At 55.5% G+C, this 13474-nt stretch overlaps 1 protein-coding gene across 2 annotated transcripts; it reads left to right on the forward strand.

Annotated features, from left to right (window-relative positions):
* Positions 1-85: 85 nt before the first annotated feature.
* On the forward strand, positions 86-9083 carry SERPINF2 (serpin family F member 2). Of its 2 annotated transcripts, none has more exons than XM_088138641.1 (9): positions 86-219; positions 1162-1244; positions 1642-1698; positions 3063-3453; positions 3994-4137; positions 5097-5300; positions 5556-5698; positions 5924-6128; positions 8004-9083. In XM_088138641.1, the coding sequence occupies exons 2-9, from the start codon at positions 1179-1181 to the stop codon at positions 8345-8347; spliced, it is 1554 nt and encodes a 517-aa protein (XP_087994767.1). In that variant the 5' UTR covers positions 86-219; positions 1162-1178; the 3' UTR covers positions 8348-9083. The 2 variants fall into 2 exon arrangements, with proteins under 2 accessions (XP_087994767.1, XP_007443536.2); XM_007443474.4 differs by lacking the exon at positions 86-219 and adding an exon at positions 352-725.
* The last annotated feature ends 4391 nt before the right edge of the window (positions 9084-13474 follow it).

Here is a 13474-nt window from a genome sequence, read left to right on the forward strand (position 1 = left end):
TCAAATGCTTCCGGGCACCAGGGCAACCTGTGACCAAAAGGAGTTGATGGGGGGGGCATGCGTTCTGATGACCAAACAGCCCAGCCGAGGTGGTTCTTGCCTGTTTCGGAGGTGGCGGAGCCCAGCGGGCAGAGCGGGAGGTCCTCTGCTCCAGAGGCAGGAGATCCGGCGGCAGGAGCTTCCACAGGGCAGCCGGGAGCCCTCTGGCCGAGGGAGAAGGTGCAACGCTCGCCTTTTCTGGAGGAGAGGCAGGCTGGGGTGGGGGCCGCCGTGCTGCAAGGTTCCTGCCTGGAGCAAGGACGGGGGGGGCTGCTTGGGGCCATTGGGCTCTCTTTTCCCCCCACCACCTCAGCGGAGCCCAGGCTGGGCTAAAATTGCAGGAGAAGCGGGGGCTCCCCACCTGATCCGGGGGCTTTCTCTAGCGTTGCCCTGCCATTGCCCCCCAGCGCCCCCATCGGACAGCTTCCACTGTTTGCCTGCTCCCCACGTCAGAGAGGGAGGGAGCCAGGTTGCTGGATTGCTCCCTGGACCGGAGTTTCTGAACAAATGTTTAACTGGATACCAAAAGTCAATATTTGCCTGCTGCGGAGGAGGAGGAGGAGAGAGCGCTCAAGCACAGGCGCTGCTGCTGGTTCCTGGCGAGGCTGGGGGGCTCTTCTGCCACCCTCTCGGAGCTAGCGGGGTACAGCAGCAGAGGCGCAGGGAAAAGCCGCCCGAGTGACAAGGTGGAGTGGGGGGAGCGCCTGGGCAGCAACAAGACGGGCAGAGGGTGGCGGGCAGGAATTCTGCGATCCTTGGGCAAGGGGACGCCATTGCCCTTTCCTGGGCAGCGTGGAAGTCGGCCCATTTCCTGGGCTTTGGTGGTGGATCTGGGGCGGAGGCAGCTGGTACCCCGCCCCCCCGCTGCTTGCGCAGAAAGTTCATACGGGAAATGATTCTACCAGGAAACAGGCCGCTTCCCCCCAAAGGTCGGGGGGGATAACGGGTGGAGAGAGAAAGAGGTCCAGCTCCCAAACTGGGTCAGCCACAGCCCGTGCCTCTCGGTGCCAGGGCTGGTGCCCTGGGTCTTACAGGCAAGGAGAACAGGAGGGGGGTCCCTGGAGCAAGAGCCGGGGACCCTGCAGCGCATAAGGTCAGCGCAGTCGGTCTTCCCTCCCACAGCCCCCCTCCACTTCCTGATGGCTCTGCTGCTGTGGGTGCTGCTGGTGGCCTGCTCGCCTGCTCTGTGTGCTGGGCAGTCCCAGGTGAGTGGCAGCCTGAGGGTTCTTCCACGAAGTGCGTGAACACCCACTGTGGAGGTCTGGAATCAAGTCCTGAATGCATTTATGCAGCAGGTACCGGCTCAAGCCTACCGCCACACCGGGGGAACCCTGTGGTTTCCGTCCCAAAGGCTGCCGCGGTCGAGCTGGTGCCTGAGAGTCCCACGGCACGCGGGCAGCAGTGTTACATCGGCAGCTTCTCTTATGCTGTTCTGCCTTGTCCCCTGAGAGTGGGTCTCCCATGAAGGCTGGCTTTGCCATTCCCGTATTCGGTTTTCTGGATACCACCCACTGCAGACGGAGAGCCAAAGCAGGGGACAAGAAGCCTCTGTCCGCTGGGGGTGCAATTGTAGGGGGCTCACCAGCAGGAGTTCTCTTCCAGGCCCCGTTTGCTCACGCCTTGGACTGGGATGAAGCTGCTCAGAGGAACGTTCTGCTGGTAAGAAGAGCCTCTGCTTGCTCTGGGGGGTGCAGTCACGATCGGGACGGGGGTGCATCTGAGGAAGCAGGTTCAAATTCTGCTTCCCCAACCCACGTCTCCAGGACACACTAAGGTCAGTGTCAAAGAGGCGGAGAGACCTTGTCAGTTCAGCAACTGAGGGCCAGGAAGTCAGGGAGCTTTGTGGGTGAGGGTCTCACAGGGGGCACCCAGAGTGGGGAGGCCCGCTTGGCAAAGACAGGCTTCGCCCGAACAAAGCAGGGGCTGGATGGCTCTTAGTTAACCTCAGAGCCTGGAAGGAGACAAAGAACATGTGGCACAGGAAGGATGAGTCATCGCTGGGAGTAAAGGTGAAAATCCGTCCAACTGACCAAGCGGCAGGAGAGCAGCCCCTGGGAACTTGTACACATGCCAAAACAGTGCGAGTGATTGGGAGAGGAGGACCGTGGATGCTTTCACACTCATGCCAGAAATCCTGGCCGGGAAGGGGACCTGGCACGTTTGGCCTGAAAGGAGACAAATTTGGGGTGCGTGGGCAAGTAGGGTCAGTCTGTAGGCAAAGAAGAGGCAGTGGAAGGCCTCCTTCGACTGGGCATGGGGTCCCCAGAATGGCAGCTTCCGGCATCCAGGGCAATGGGGCAGAGAATTTTGGAACCCACCTGAAAGCAGACCAGGTTGAAGACATGCAGTCGTGGGATTGGAATCCGGCCTGATCCCCTCCTCGGTGCAGGATCCGTTACAGCCTCTATCCGGAGGGCTGCTTCAGATGGGTCCCCAAATAAATCAGAATTGGAAAAATGATGTCATCGTCACCTTCTGGGTTCTGGGTGACCTTAACTCAGAGACTAGAACCCGGAGGCTTCAAGGTTGCTTCAACTGATAGAACCTGCTGGGTTAGGGCCTGCTGTGGTGACCACCCCCCAATGACGATGCTTCAAACACTGTTCTGGAGATCCCGTGGACTTCATCTGACCTGCTTAGTTGGAAATCACAACTGCATGCTATCCCATCCCATTTAAATTATCTTCATCACTTGCGGAGAAAGATTTTGGTGTAACTGTTTACCGCCTGCACCAGCCTTTGTGCGGGTGCATTGAAGTAATGCAGGGATCTGTTTAGATGGAGAACGGTTTAGATGTTTTTAAAATGAATGAAACCAGTCCTTTTTAAGTAAGTTAACCATTGCCTAGGAAGCCCAATGCACTAACCTTCAGGGTCCACGTGGAGAATAGGACTGGTGGCTGTGGGTCTCCAGGGCATGGAGCAGCAGAGAGCTTGCCAACCCGCCGCAGGAGGTGCTTTGAACCCGGGACCAGGTCCGCCATTCAGACTCTCTCTCTCTCCCCTCCCCCCCCCCCCCGCAGGCCTACTCCGAGGAGGTACTCCAGAAAGAGGCTCTACCACCGGCTGACTTTCTGCCTGAGGCAGGACCTGAATCCGAGTCCCGGCTGGCTGTTCTGGGCCCCACAAAGTTGCCTCCCCCTATTCCAGATGAAGCTGGCAGCCCGGGGCACCTGGTTTCAGATGGGTCCAAAGGGCTGGGAGGACACCCAAACTCTCTCGAGGGACAGGAGGAGGAGGAGGAGGAGCAAGGCTGCGAGGACAGCGCCCTTTCCCCGAGCGTGCACAAGATCGCCTGGGCCATGAGGGCGCTGGGGGTGGACCTGCTGCGAGAGCTGGAGGCCGAGCAGAGCAAGGACAACACTCTCTTCTCGCCCCTCAGCCTCAGCCTGTCCCTCGCCCACCTAGCTCTAGGTCAGCATCCCCACGCACCCACATGCGAGAAGGCACTTCTCGGGTTTTGCTTTGGGGGTGGGGAAGGTTGACCTCCCATCTGTGCTTCTGAGGGGAGCATGCCTCAGGGAAAGGCATCATACTGAGCATACTCAACAGGCCGCCTCCCACTAATACCAGCTGTCCCGCTTTCTCGGTTAAGTTCTGATTGCCCCTAAGGCAGAGATGGCACTGGCGAACCGAAAGGAGCAGAGGGAATGTCCTCAACCCAACAGAGACGCCACGGGCAGACTCCCAAGAATGGAGGGGGGCGGGGGGAGAGACGAGCCCTGCAGCCCCATTTCCCAGAGCACCCAGTTCGTCGGTGGCCCACTTTGGGCTGCTTACTGCCCCTCCATCTCCTGCTGGGGAGACAGGCTGCTCCTCTGGGGATGATGCCTGTTGGCCTCTGGGGGACAAAGGTGGACCTGGAGTGGGAGACGTCCCCCCCATCGCCCCGTAGCTTCCTTCAAGCCATAAGCTGCTGCCTCCCTGGTCCGAACTGAGCCTGGTTCGTTCCAGGAGCAGCCAACCAGACCCAGAAGCGCCTCCTCGAGGTCCTCCACATGGACTCCGTGCCGTGCCTCCACCAAGCGCTGCGTCGCGTCTCTCGGCGCCTCCACGAGACGGCCCTCAGCATAGCAGGCCGCCTTTACCTGGAGAAAGGTGAGCGTTAGCAAGGGAGGTGAAAGGCCTTTGAGCAAGAGGGAGGCAGCTGTTTCCGTGTGTGTGTGTGTGTGTGTGTGTGTGTGTGTGTGTGTGAGGGAGGGAGGGAGGGAGGGAACAGCAGTGCCAAGATGCCCGTCTTCCTTCAGAGGCTTTTTACGAGAGGAAAAGGGTCTCTGGACTGGGTCTGCTGGGGAGGATGTTTGAAGATTTCCCCCATCAGTTACAAGAGAAGGGGTGCATGAAGAGAGGAGGGAGGAGGCGCTGCCCCCTCCCAGGAAGGCCCTTGACAAAGCCAGAGGCCTCCTCCAGGGAAGCTGATCTCCGGAGGGCACGGCTCAGGTTGCATGGCCACCTCAGCCAAAACAAGAACTACTTTAAGTTTTTTGCAAGAAAAGGCGCTTAATCTTGCCTTGCTGTTTCTGTTTGTATAGACAGTTAATATGTTCAGTCAAAAAAAGCTCCGCGTAGTTTGAGAAGGGAAGGCTTTGCTTCTCTGGGATATCGGCATTTCTCTAGTCTCATAATCTCTTCCAGATTCTGAAGACTTGACGCACTATATAGACACACTATATACAGTAAACCTCTGAGTTTCACCATTCACTGAGTATCCAGCTCAGGTTATGATCAGGATATCAAAATGACGGGTTGATCTCCCTAGATGGATAAAGTAACGTAGCCAGGCTCCCGGGCCTGCAGTTGTTAGAAGGAGCCATCCTACTTCTCTTCTGAAAAGTGCTGCTGCTGCTGCTGCTGCCAAAGAAACAGCATCATTTCATACACTGCTCTATAATGAAATGCGGAGCACAAATTAATGCTGCTTAAGCCCGGGCAGGCTCTGACCCCACCGGGCGTCGGGTGCCGGAGGACCGGGGGCTCTGGCGCCTCCTCCAGGGGCTGGGCAGCAACGCTGCCCCTGCTGGGTCTAACTCCCCGCTCCCATGCCGAGTTCTTCCCAGGGTTCCCGATCAAGGAGAAGTTCCTGAAGGAGTCCCAGAGATTCTATGGGGTAAAGCCAGCCGTGCTCTCTGGGAACAGCGAGGCTGACCTTGCAGCCATCAACAGCTGGGTGGAAGAAGCAACGAACGGGCAGATTTCCACCATGCTCACCGAGTTGCCTCCCAGTGTCGTGATGGTCCTTCTCAACGCGGTGTATTTCCAAGGTGGGTCTTCCTGCCTGGCTGAGGGGGCTACGCGCAGGGCCAGACCAGGCGGGGGGGGGAGCCGGGGCAGTACTCGTATTCAGTCAGGCTGTACTTTATGAATGCAGGTTCTGTCATTTTATGGGTTACCTTTTGGGGGGATACAATATAAATACTTGGCTGAAAACCCTGAGTGCTGAAAAGAGCAGCTTCGTGGAGGGGAAGAACTCGCAGCCTTGAGCCTCTTGGCCTGATGTCCCCTCTGTTGTGGGTTAGGCTTCTGGAAGACCAAGTTCGACCCACTCCTGACAGAACCAAGCATGTTCCACCTGGACGATGAGTTTGCGGTCTCTGTGGAGATGATGAAGGAGCAGGAGTACCCCCTAAGCTGGTTTAGCATGGAGCCCCTGAATGGGCAGGTACTGGACAAGCAGGCGACAGTGGCGAGAGCAGCAGCTGGGCTTTGCACTCAGCCGGTTCAAGCCCCCGGGACGTTTGGCATTTCCTTGCCTGCTCGGAGGATTTGGGGCACTGGGTGGTTGTGCGAGTGGGGAAGAGGCCACCCTCGGGGATCCCCGTGACTGCACCGTCCTTGTGGTCTAGGCTGCGGCCATTTCAGACCCTCCCTGTGCTCTTCCCTCCAGGTTGCCAAGTTCCCCTTTAAGGGCAACACCACCTTCGTGGCCATCATTCCAAGCCACCACGAGAGGAACTTCTCTCAGTTTCTGTCTGAGGTCCTCCAGGTCAACCTAGAAACATCCTTCCCCGAGGAGAGGTCCACCATGGTGAAGATGCCAAAGCTGCATTTGCAGGACCACACGGACCTCAACCAGGCCTTAATTCGGTTAGGTGAGAGATGGCCAGAGAGAGGGTGAGGGGCTCGCGGGCCCCCTCCAGCTCCTCCTCCTCCTCCAGCCCCAAACGCCCCAAACGTTCAAAAGCAGGAAATGAGCGGTGAGCAAGAAGGCTCTGCAGGTGAAGTCCCAATTTGACACCAAGCACCTCCAGCCTGCAGCAGGCTGCCAGGCCCAGCAGAAAAGCCAGAGGGCAAATCACCCAGCGTAAATCAGCTTTGCACATTCTTACAATTGAAGACTCTGCCAGCAACAGGGGAAGCAACAGTTTCCTTCCAATCTCAGACATGGGATGTTTTAGGTCTTTTTAGCTTTTGTCTAATTAACAGTTGCCATCATCACAGAAAAGCTAGGAAAAGTACCTGGAAACCAAGTGTGGTGCACGTGTATGCACACACACACACACATTTTACAATAGGAACAGGTCATTTTAGCCACGGAATCCAACTATCCCCCTCTGTAGAGGAATCCAGTTGAACTTAGGACATCATTTCTAAGACTGAGTTGGAATTGGCCTTCCTGTAATTTAAATCTATAATCCAGGAAGGACTAGTCACACCCTCCTTCTGTATCACCTTTTTCTGAGATTTGGAGAGGCTAGCAGCTCCCTTCGTAGTCCTTCTCCAGGCTAATCCTCTCCACTCCCTCCCCTCTTGCTTTATAGGCCCAGACCCTCTCTTCGTTTCCTCCAACAGCACCTGGGGGCTCTTCCCAGTCAGGTGCTTTCCTCCCAAATTCAAGGGGGAGCAAAGATGTTCCTGAAAAACAGCTGCTGGTGGAAAGGGAGGGGATTCTGCAGCTGCTGCTGCACCCGAGCCACGGGGTCTTCCTTGCTCCTTCCCCCTTCACTGCTCAAGCTCAGATCCTTCTGGCAGCCGGCCTCTCTGGCTGAAAAGGCTCCCCAAAAGTTGTTTCCTGCCCTCTGGGATGCAGGGAGCCACGCAAAGGCGGGCGCGGTAGGCAGGTTATCAGCTGCACCCGCTCCCGCCCCGGAGCACAGAGGCCCGAGCTGGCAGACCAGAGGCAGAGCAGGGATTGCTGCGGTGGGAGGCGGCGGAGGTCCCCCAAGGGAACTGCGACCTCATGGGACACGCGCTGTGAGGTCGTTCCTACTAGGGATGAAGCACCCACGCGGCTTGGCTGCTGGGCCAGGCACCGGAATGGCAGCCGAAACAGAGATGGCTTTGGAGGTGTGGAGGTCTGTGGCCGGATGAGGGGTGGTGGTCTTCCAGCTGGGCAACTGGACCCCCAGGTTGCTGGATTCCTGCTCCATGCGAATCAGAAGATCGAGATAGTCAAGGGCTTGTTCCGATTTTAGCTGGAAGCCTTCGGTGCCTTCTGCAAATCTCCTCGGCCCACCCTCAGCCTGTCTTGGTGGCAGGCTGGACCTGAAATGGGCGGTGCGGATGAGCCCTTGAGACAGCTGCTTAGGGTCTCCCACCTCCCTGATCTTTTCTCATCAGTTCCTTCTGCCGTGGAGTCCTCTTTATCGTTGCTCTATTTATTAAAACCTTTTTCTAATTCTGCGAAACGCACCTGGCTACAGTCGGCCTTATCATCCCTTGAAATCAAGAGCTCCAACTTCATGCCTGCAGCATCCTAGGTGCTCGCTGTTCCCTTGGACATCTCCATCCGTGCTGACCCTCCGCCTTGCCGTTCCCTGCCGAACTAAGGTCAGGCCGCGGGTTCTGCGCTTGGGCTTCTCAGAAACAGAAGAAAGCCACACCCTCCTGGCAGACACCGTTCAGCCCACTTCAGCTGCCGCTGCAGAGTTTGGGGCGGACCCCCCCCCCCCGCCAGTCCTCCCGGACAGCGTCTCTGCACCCAGCACAGCTGCCGTTTCAGTTCTGGTTTCCTCTCTTCTCTCCAGGTCTTGGCGAGCTGTTTTCTTCCCCAGATCTCCGCCCCATTGCTGAGGGACCCCTCCTTGTCTCCAGTGTCCAGCATCAAGCCACCCTGGACCTTGCGGAGGCTGGAGTGCAGGCATCAGCGGCCACCAGCGTGGTGGCCTACCGCTCCTTCTCTGCTTTCTGCCTTGACCAGCCCTTTATCTTCATGATCCTGGAGAAGACCACAGGAGTCCCCCTCTTCTTTGGCAGCATCCGGAACCCCAACCCAGGGGCTCCCCGGCAGAAGAAAACAAAGGGCTTCCCGCTAAGTGAGGAGAAGGAAGGCCTGCCTTTCACTTACCAGCCAGACCCCTGGAAGCCCTGAGTGGCCGCAGCTTTCCAGAAGTCCTCTTCCAAGGCCACACACAAGAGTTTTGCCCCCCCCGCTGGCGTCTCGGGAATGGGGTGGATTCCACCCCCAGTCCGGCTTAAAACAGAGGCAGCCGGGGTGATAGCTGGCCTCCCTCAGCCACTAGCGGGCATTGGGGTGGAATCCCACCCCTCCGCTTGCCACACACCTGTGTCTCATCTGGGAATTAAGAGACTCCCCCCACCCCGCCCGCAACTGGAGGAACCCATTGGCCCGGACCCCACCAAACTGATTTCCCCTTGGCCTTCCTCAGTTCTTTCCTTGGCCTCAAAGCCAAGGGCGGAGGAGTCAGGGCAATTAACCTGATTAACCCTAATCAGGAGTTAGCCAGACTGAGCCCGTTCTGCCCCAGAAGCCCCTAGTCAGTCCAAGAAGCACATGGGGCCACCCCCTTCCAAAGACGCCCCCCTCCCTCCCGCTTGTCATTGTGTCAGAAGCCACAGATGGAATGGTAATAATGATTTAAAGGCCTCACAACAACCCTGCAAGGTTGGGATATAGACCACCTAACAAAGCTGTCCTAAGATCCTCAGATCATAATCCAGTTCAAAATTGTCCTTTCTCTTCATGCTTGTAAAACCTTAAGTGTAGATAAGATGCACAATTATGCAGCTAAAGTTTAAAAAAAAGGAAGAGTCAGCACTGAAAATTGTAAGGGGAATAATTAAAAATAAAACTGCTAATATCGTGATACCTTGGTGTGCTTCTAGGGCGTAGCTATTTAGACGTCTCCAAAAAGGGGCTGTTCTGTGAGGAGAGGAAAAGGGAGTTAGGAACCCTGAGAGGCATCGCGCCGCTGCTTCCTTAGCAGAAGGCCAGGGAGAAGGCCAGAGGTTCAGGACGGCCAGGAGAAGGTGCCAAGTAAAGTGAGTTCCTTTTGGAAAGTCTGGCCGCTGGTTGAGGCGGCTGGTTGAGGCGGCGTTCAGGAGGGTCAGAGAAGCTCGGGGAGGGAAAGGAGGACGGACACCTCAACAGCCGGTTGGAACCTCCACGTGCAGAGACCCCCGCCCTGAATATCGGTTCCTGGGGCAGCAAGCCTGCAGAGCCAGGCTCTTGAACCCCCTCTGGGTGGGGAGCCGTCGTCCTTCGGCTCAGTTCAGAACTCTTCTTCCCCGCAGCGTGGGAGGCAGCCGCGTTCAGCACTCACCCGTGTTGGGGAAGACAAACACCCGAAGCCCTGGGAAGCTTTGACGGTTAGGGGAGGGTCAAGGGAGGCTTTGGCCATGGACGGCTATGCCCCCAAGATGTTGGAGCAGGAGGAGGGGTTCTGGGTGGCCTGCAGTCTCAGTCTGAGGTATTCCTCTCTCGCTCATTGCCACCAAATGCCACTTCTCTGCTTGGAGCAAACAGGAGGACCCTGTTTCTATTAAGTTCCTTGCTGAAGAGGTGCCTTGAATGTTCCTCCAGTTTCTCCATCAATGGTGTGCGTCGCTTAAGATGAAGATGCGAATGTCTGAAGTCCCATAAGACTTCTAAATCCCCAGACGCAGTTAGGAGAGGCAGTCCATCAGTTTTCCAGGTCAAAGATGCTTCATGGCTGGTACCACACGCTCTTAGTGCTGGCGTAGGGCTGAAGACCATCTTGGGCGCTCCAAAAACTTGGGTGTGCCAAGACTCAAGATGGTTACTCTTCTTAAAACTAATGCAGATAAGGCATGGATAACATCAAGACCAGAGGACTTCACTCATAAGATACAAGGGCATTATGGCTAATGAAAAATTGGGGATTCCTCCTCTTTGCACTTAAGCTTTGGTCTACCCTGAAAGAAATAATTCTACAGGAAGCCTGTCCCTTGCAAGAGGCAGTAGCTCCACACTTGGTCTTGCTCCGGGAAGTATCTTAACTCTGACTGCTGCTCCCCCAGGTGCACCCTCCTGAGGCCATTTGCCAGGGGAAGATGCCTCTGAGCGAGGGGAGCCGCTGCGTCTCCTGCCCCTCATCTGGGTTGTGTCCTTCACTTGCTAACAGGTTCCCTTTGGTGGATTAGGCCAAACGTCCTGTGGCCCAGCACGGTCATTCTCCCCAGAGGCAACCAGGAGTCCCCAGGAAGCTCTTAAATGAGCCATTGATGCCACTCAGCTACGGGCTCATGGGAGATGGATTCAACAAACGGAGCCAGCCGATAGCCAAGGCAGACCTCCATTCGCCTCTCCTTCCAAGGCACCTAACTGGCCTTCACCGCACACCTCCTGCGGCAGGACACCTCGCGCATTACATCCACCGCTGCCTTTGTCCTGCCTGGGGGCTTTGACAGCACACGGTGCATTGATTCAGCTACTGAATTTGGCATACTCCCAGTTAAGTCTCCCATTCAGAAAGTGTGCTTGAAGCTGCCTACAAGGGAGCCCACAACCAAAGCAGGAAAAGCTGCCGAGCCCCAAAAGGACCTTCCCTTCTGGGGCCCTGGAACTGGGGCTCCATGCAATGGCCCAACAGGCTACGCTTGGCTACTTTTAGTGGGTTTTTGTTCACAGTTTTGTGCCAGCTCAGAAACTGGCTACTTCAGTAACCAGGTTTACCATTTTGTATAAACTCAACCCTGAAAGAAACGGCCCCAGGCCTAGTCTTTGTTTCTAACTTTTTTTAAACTGGCCACTTTCCAGCTTGGGGAAAAAAAATTTTTGGTGGCGTAGCACTAGCGAAGAGCATTTCACGATCTGGCTCCCCAACACCCCTTTGTTTCTGGTAGAGCGTCGCTTGACTCCAGCAGACGTGCTGGGTCAGAAACAGGAGGCTGCTGCTTTAAGAGGGTCCCCGGGAAGTTGTAACTTGAAGCCTGCTGCTGGTTGGGCTGGGAGAGCCGTGCGTTATAAGCACCACGCTTCTCCTGCCCTCTCGCACACCGCCCAGCCCGGCTGAGAGCAGCAGATTGAGGTAAGGAGCAATCCTGCCCCCCTCAGGCAGGGACCGCGTGGCGGGGGGACCCTGGGAAAAGCTGGCACAAAGGAACCCCTGGGGAGGTTGCCTGAAGCAGAAAAGAAGTCAGGGAGTACGTCAAAGTCTCTGGCCCTCAAAGCCACGCTGGCGGGCAGCCAGCCCATCCCCGTGTTGTGCCCGGGGCGAGTGCCGTTCCGCTCAGCTGGCGTTCTGGGCCGGGCCTGGTGCCCCCGCTCTGCCGCTGAGCAGCCCACCTTTGAGAAGAAACAGGGTTTCCACCCCCCTGCCTTCCTCAGCAGCAGCCAGGCTCCCCTCACTGAGCACGGGGCTCTCCAGGGCCTCCAGCCTCAACGGGGTGCATCTTCACAGCTGAGGCTTTCTTCTTGAGGGAACCGGTGCGGAGGAAAACCACGCCGCGTGGCGAAAGCCAAGATCTGCCTCTGCTTCGAGATCTGGGCTAATCAAACCCAGATGTTCAGGCTCACTCAAGCCCGGCGGGACTCCACCAAGGAACAGTCTGGGAACTCGGAGGCCGGCGACGGCCACGATGATCAAACCAGAACGCCATCCCTGCCTCCCAAGCCCATTCCTCCCCGCCCCAAAAGGAACATGGAGGGAGGAGTCCTTGCCCAGGGTCTTCTGCAACCAAAACGGCCACAGCGGTTCCTCCCAACGTATTTTGGGCCTCTGCTCTTTCCGCAGGATTTCTAGGCAGCTTCTCCTGTTGTCATGAGACACACCACCGTTAATTGGAAACTTGTGCGAATCAGCTGCCCCAAGGATTGTCTCCTGTAATTGTAGGCTTCTGAAGATCTAACTACCATTTCCACGTCGCCCTCGTGGCGCCAGCTTTGAGGGACAGGCTTCTGCTGAGGTTATAGTTTACTCTTTGGACGGGAGAATGCCCGGTCCAAGTTCATCCTCTGCAAACAGCAGTGAGATGTTAACACCAGAAATCTGCAACCCAGCCAGTTGCTCCCTTGTCCCAGAAAAGCCTCCAGATAGGAAGGGAGGTGGGGGCTAGAGGGTGTTACTCCCAACGTTGTCTGGTCTAGTAAGCAGCCTGAAAGCCAGAGATGTACTATGCCCGCTTATCTACGGATATTGGACAAGTGAGCAAGGTTTCAAGAAAGGCCCTACATCTTTCAAAGAATTCTCACGCAGAACTCCCGTCTAGTAAATGTATAAATGTAGTCCCCCAGCTGACAAATTTAAATGGTCCTGTAAGAAAGGCACTTTGCAAACTCTTTTTTCCATGCACGGTTGCTTCGAAAGGAGCAGTGTATCATGTTCATAGGTACCAACATAGAGAAACTGCACAACTATGCAATTCTAAACCCCAGAAGCCAGAAGACCTACAAATGTCAAAGCAGTAGATTTTAAAGAGAAGCTATTTGGAATTAAACAAAAGAAACGCAAAAGCTTCTGCTGTATTCAGAGCTGAAGGTAGGCAGAGATGTGGCAATTCACCTCTTTGCACCCAGAAAAGTTGGCAATGCTAAAAATTGAATTCTATAACCCTCATGTTGATTTATTTTGCTACTTTATCCTTACAGGAAGGGAAGCACTCTTGAGACAGCCTGCAGAAATAGCATAAAGGCAATTAACAAATGTAGAGCACAAGTAAAATATTAACCGTAAAACATACAACTCAAACCCTGCTCAATCACGGAAACATAAAATTGAATATCATTCCATTAAAATTCAATACATTTAAATATCTATTCAAAACTTAATGACATTAAAACCAAACAAATAAATCAGAACACAAGTCCTTGAGGCCCGCTTGAAGTAACCCCCAAAGATGAAGCCTCTCTCTCACGGGAGTTCCTAAGTGCCCGAAGTCTCTCTCAGACCTGCCAGCCTGATTAAACTTAATGGCATGCCCGTGACATACCTTATTAGGTTAGAAATTATTGTAGGCATGACATTTCCACCATGTCCACCCGCGGTTGGTTTCCTGTGAGAAAGTAGAAAGCTCAGGGTACCCCCCCCCCCCGTTGTCCAGGGGGCAGCTCCAAGCTTTTTGCCCAGGGGCACCATTTGACAAGTGCGACTCAAGTTCTAACTGGATGCCGCTACCAAGAGAAAAGCGGGGGTGACTATGCTCTGTCAGAGAGTGAGGCCAGATATCCCTTTTTAAAAGAGAGACGAAACCATGGAAGCGTCAAGAGATAGACCCTTGTAGCACAGACACAAGGAAA

Source organism: Python bivittatus, unplaced genomic scaffold (genome assembly GCF_059951505.1).
Source record: "Python bivittatus isolate LINGU-HERP-01145 unplaced genomic scaffold, Pbiv_v1 ctg000240_np1212, whole genome shotgun sequence".
In the NCBI taxonomy this organism is placed as follows: Eukaryota; Metazoa; Chordata; class Lepidosauria; order Squamata; family Pythonidae; genus Python; species Python bivittatus.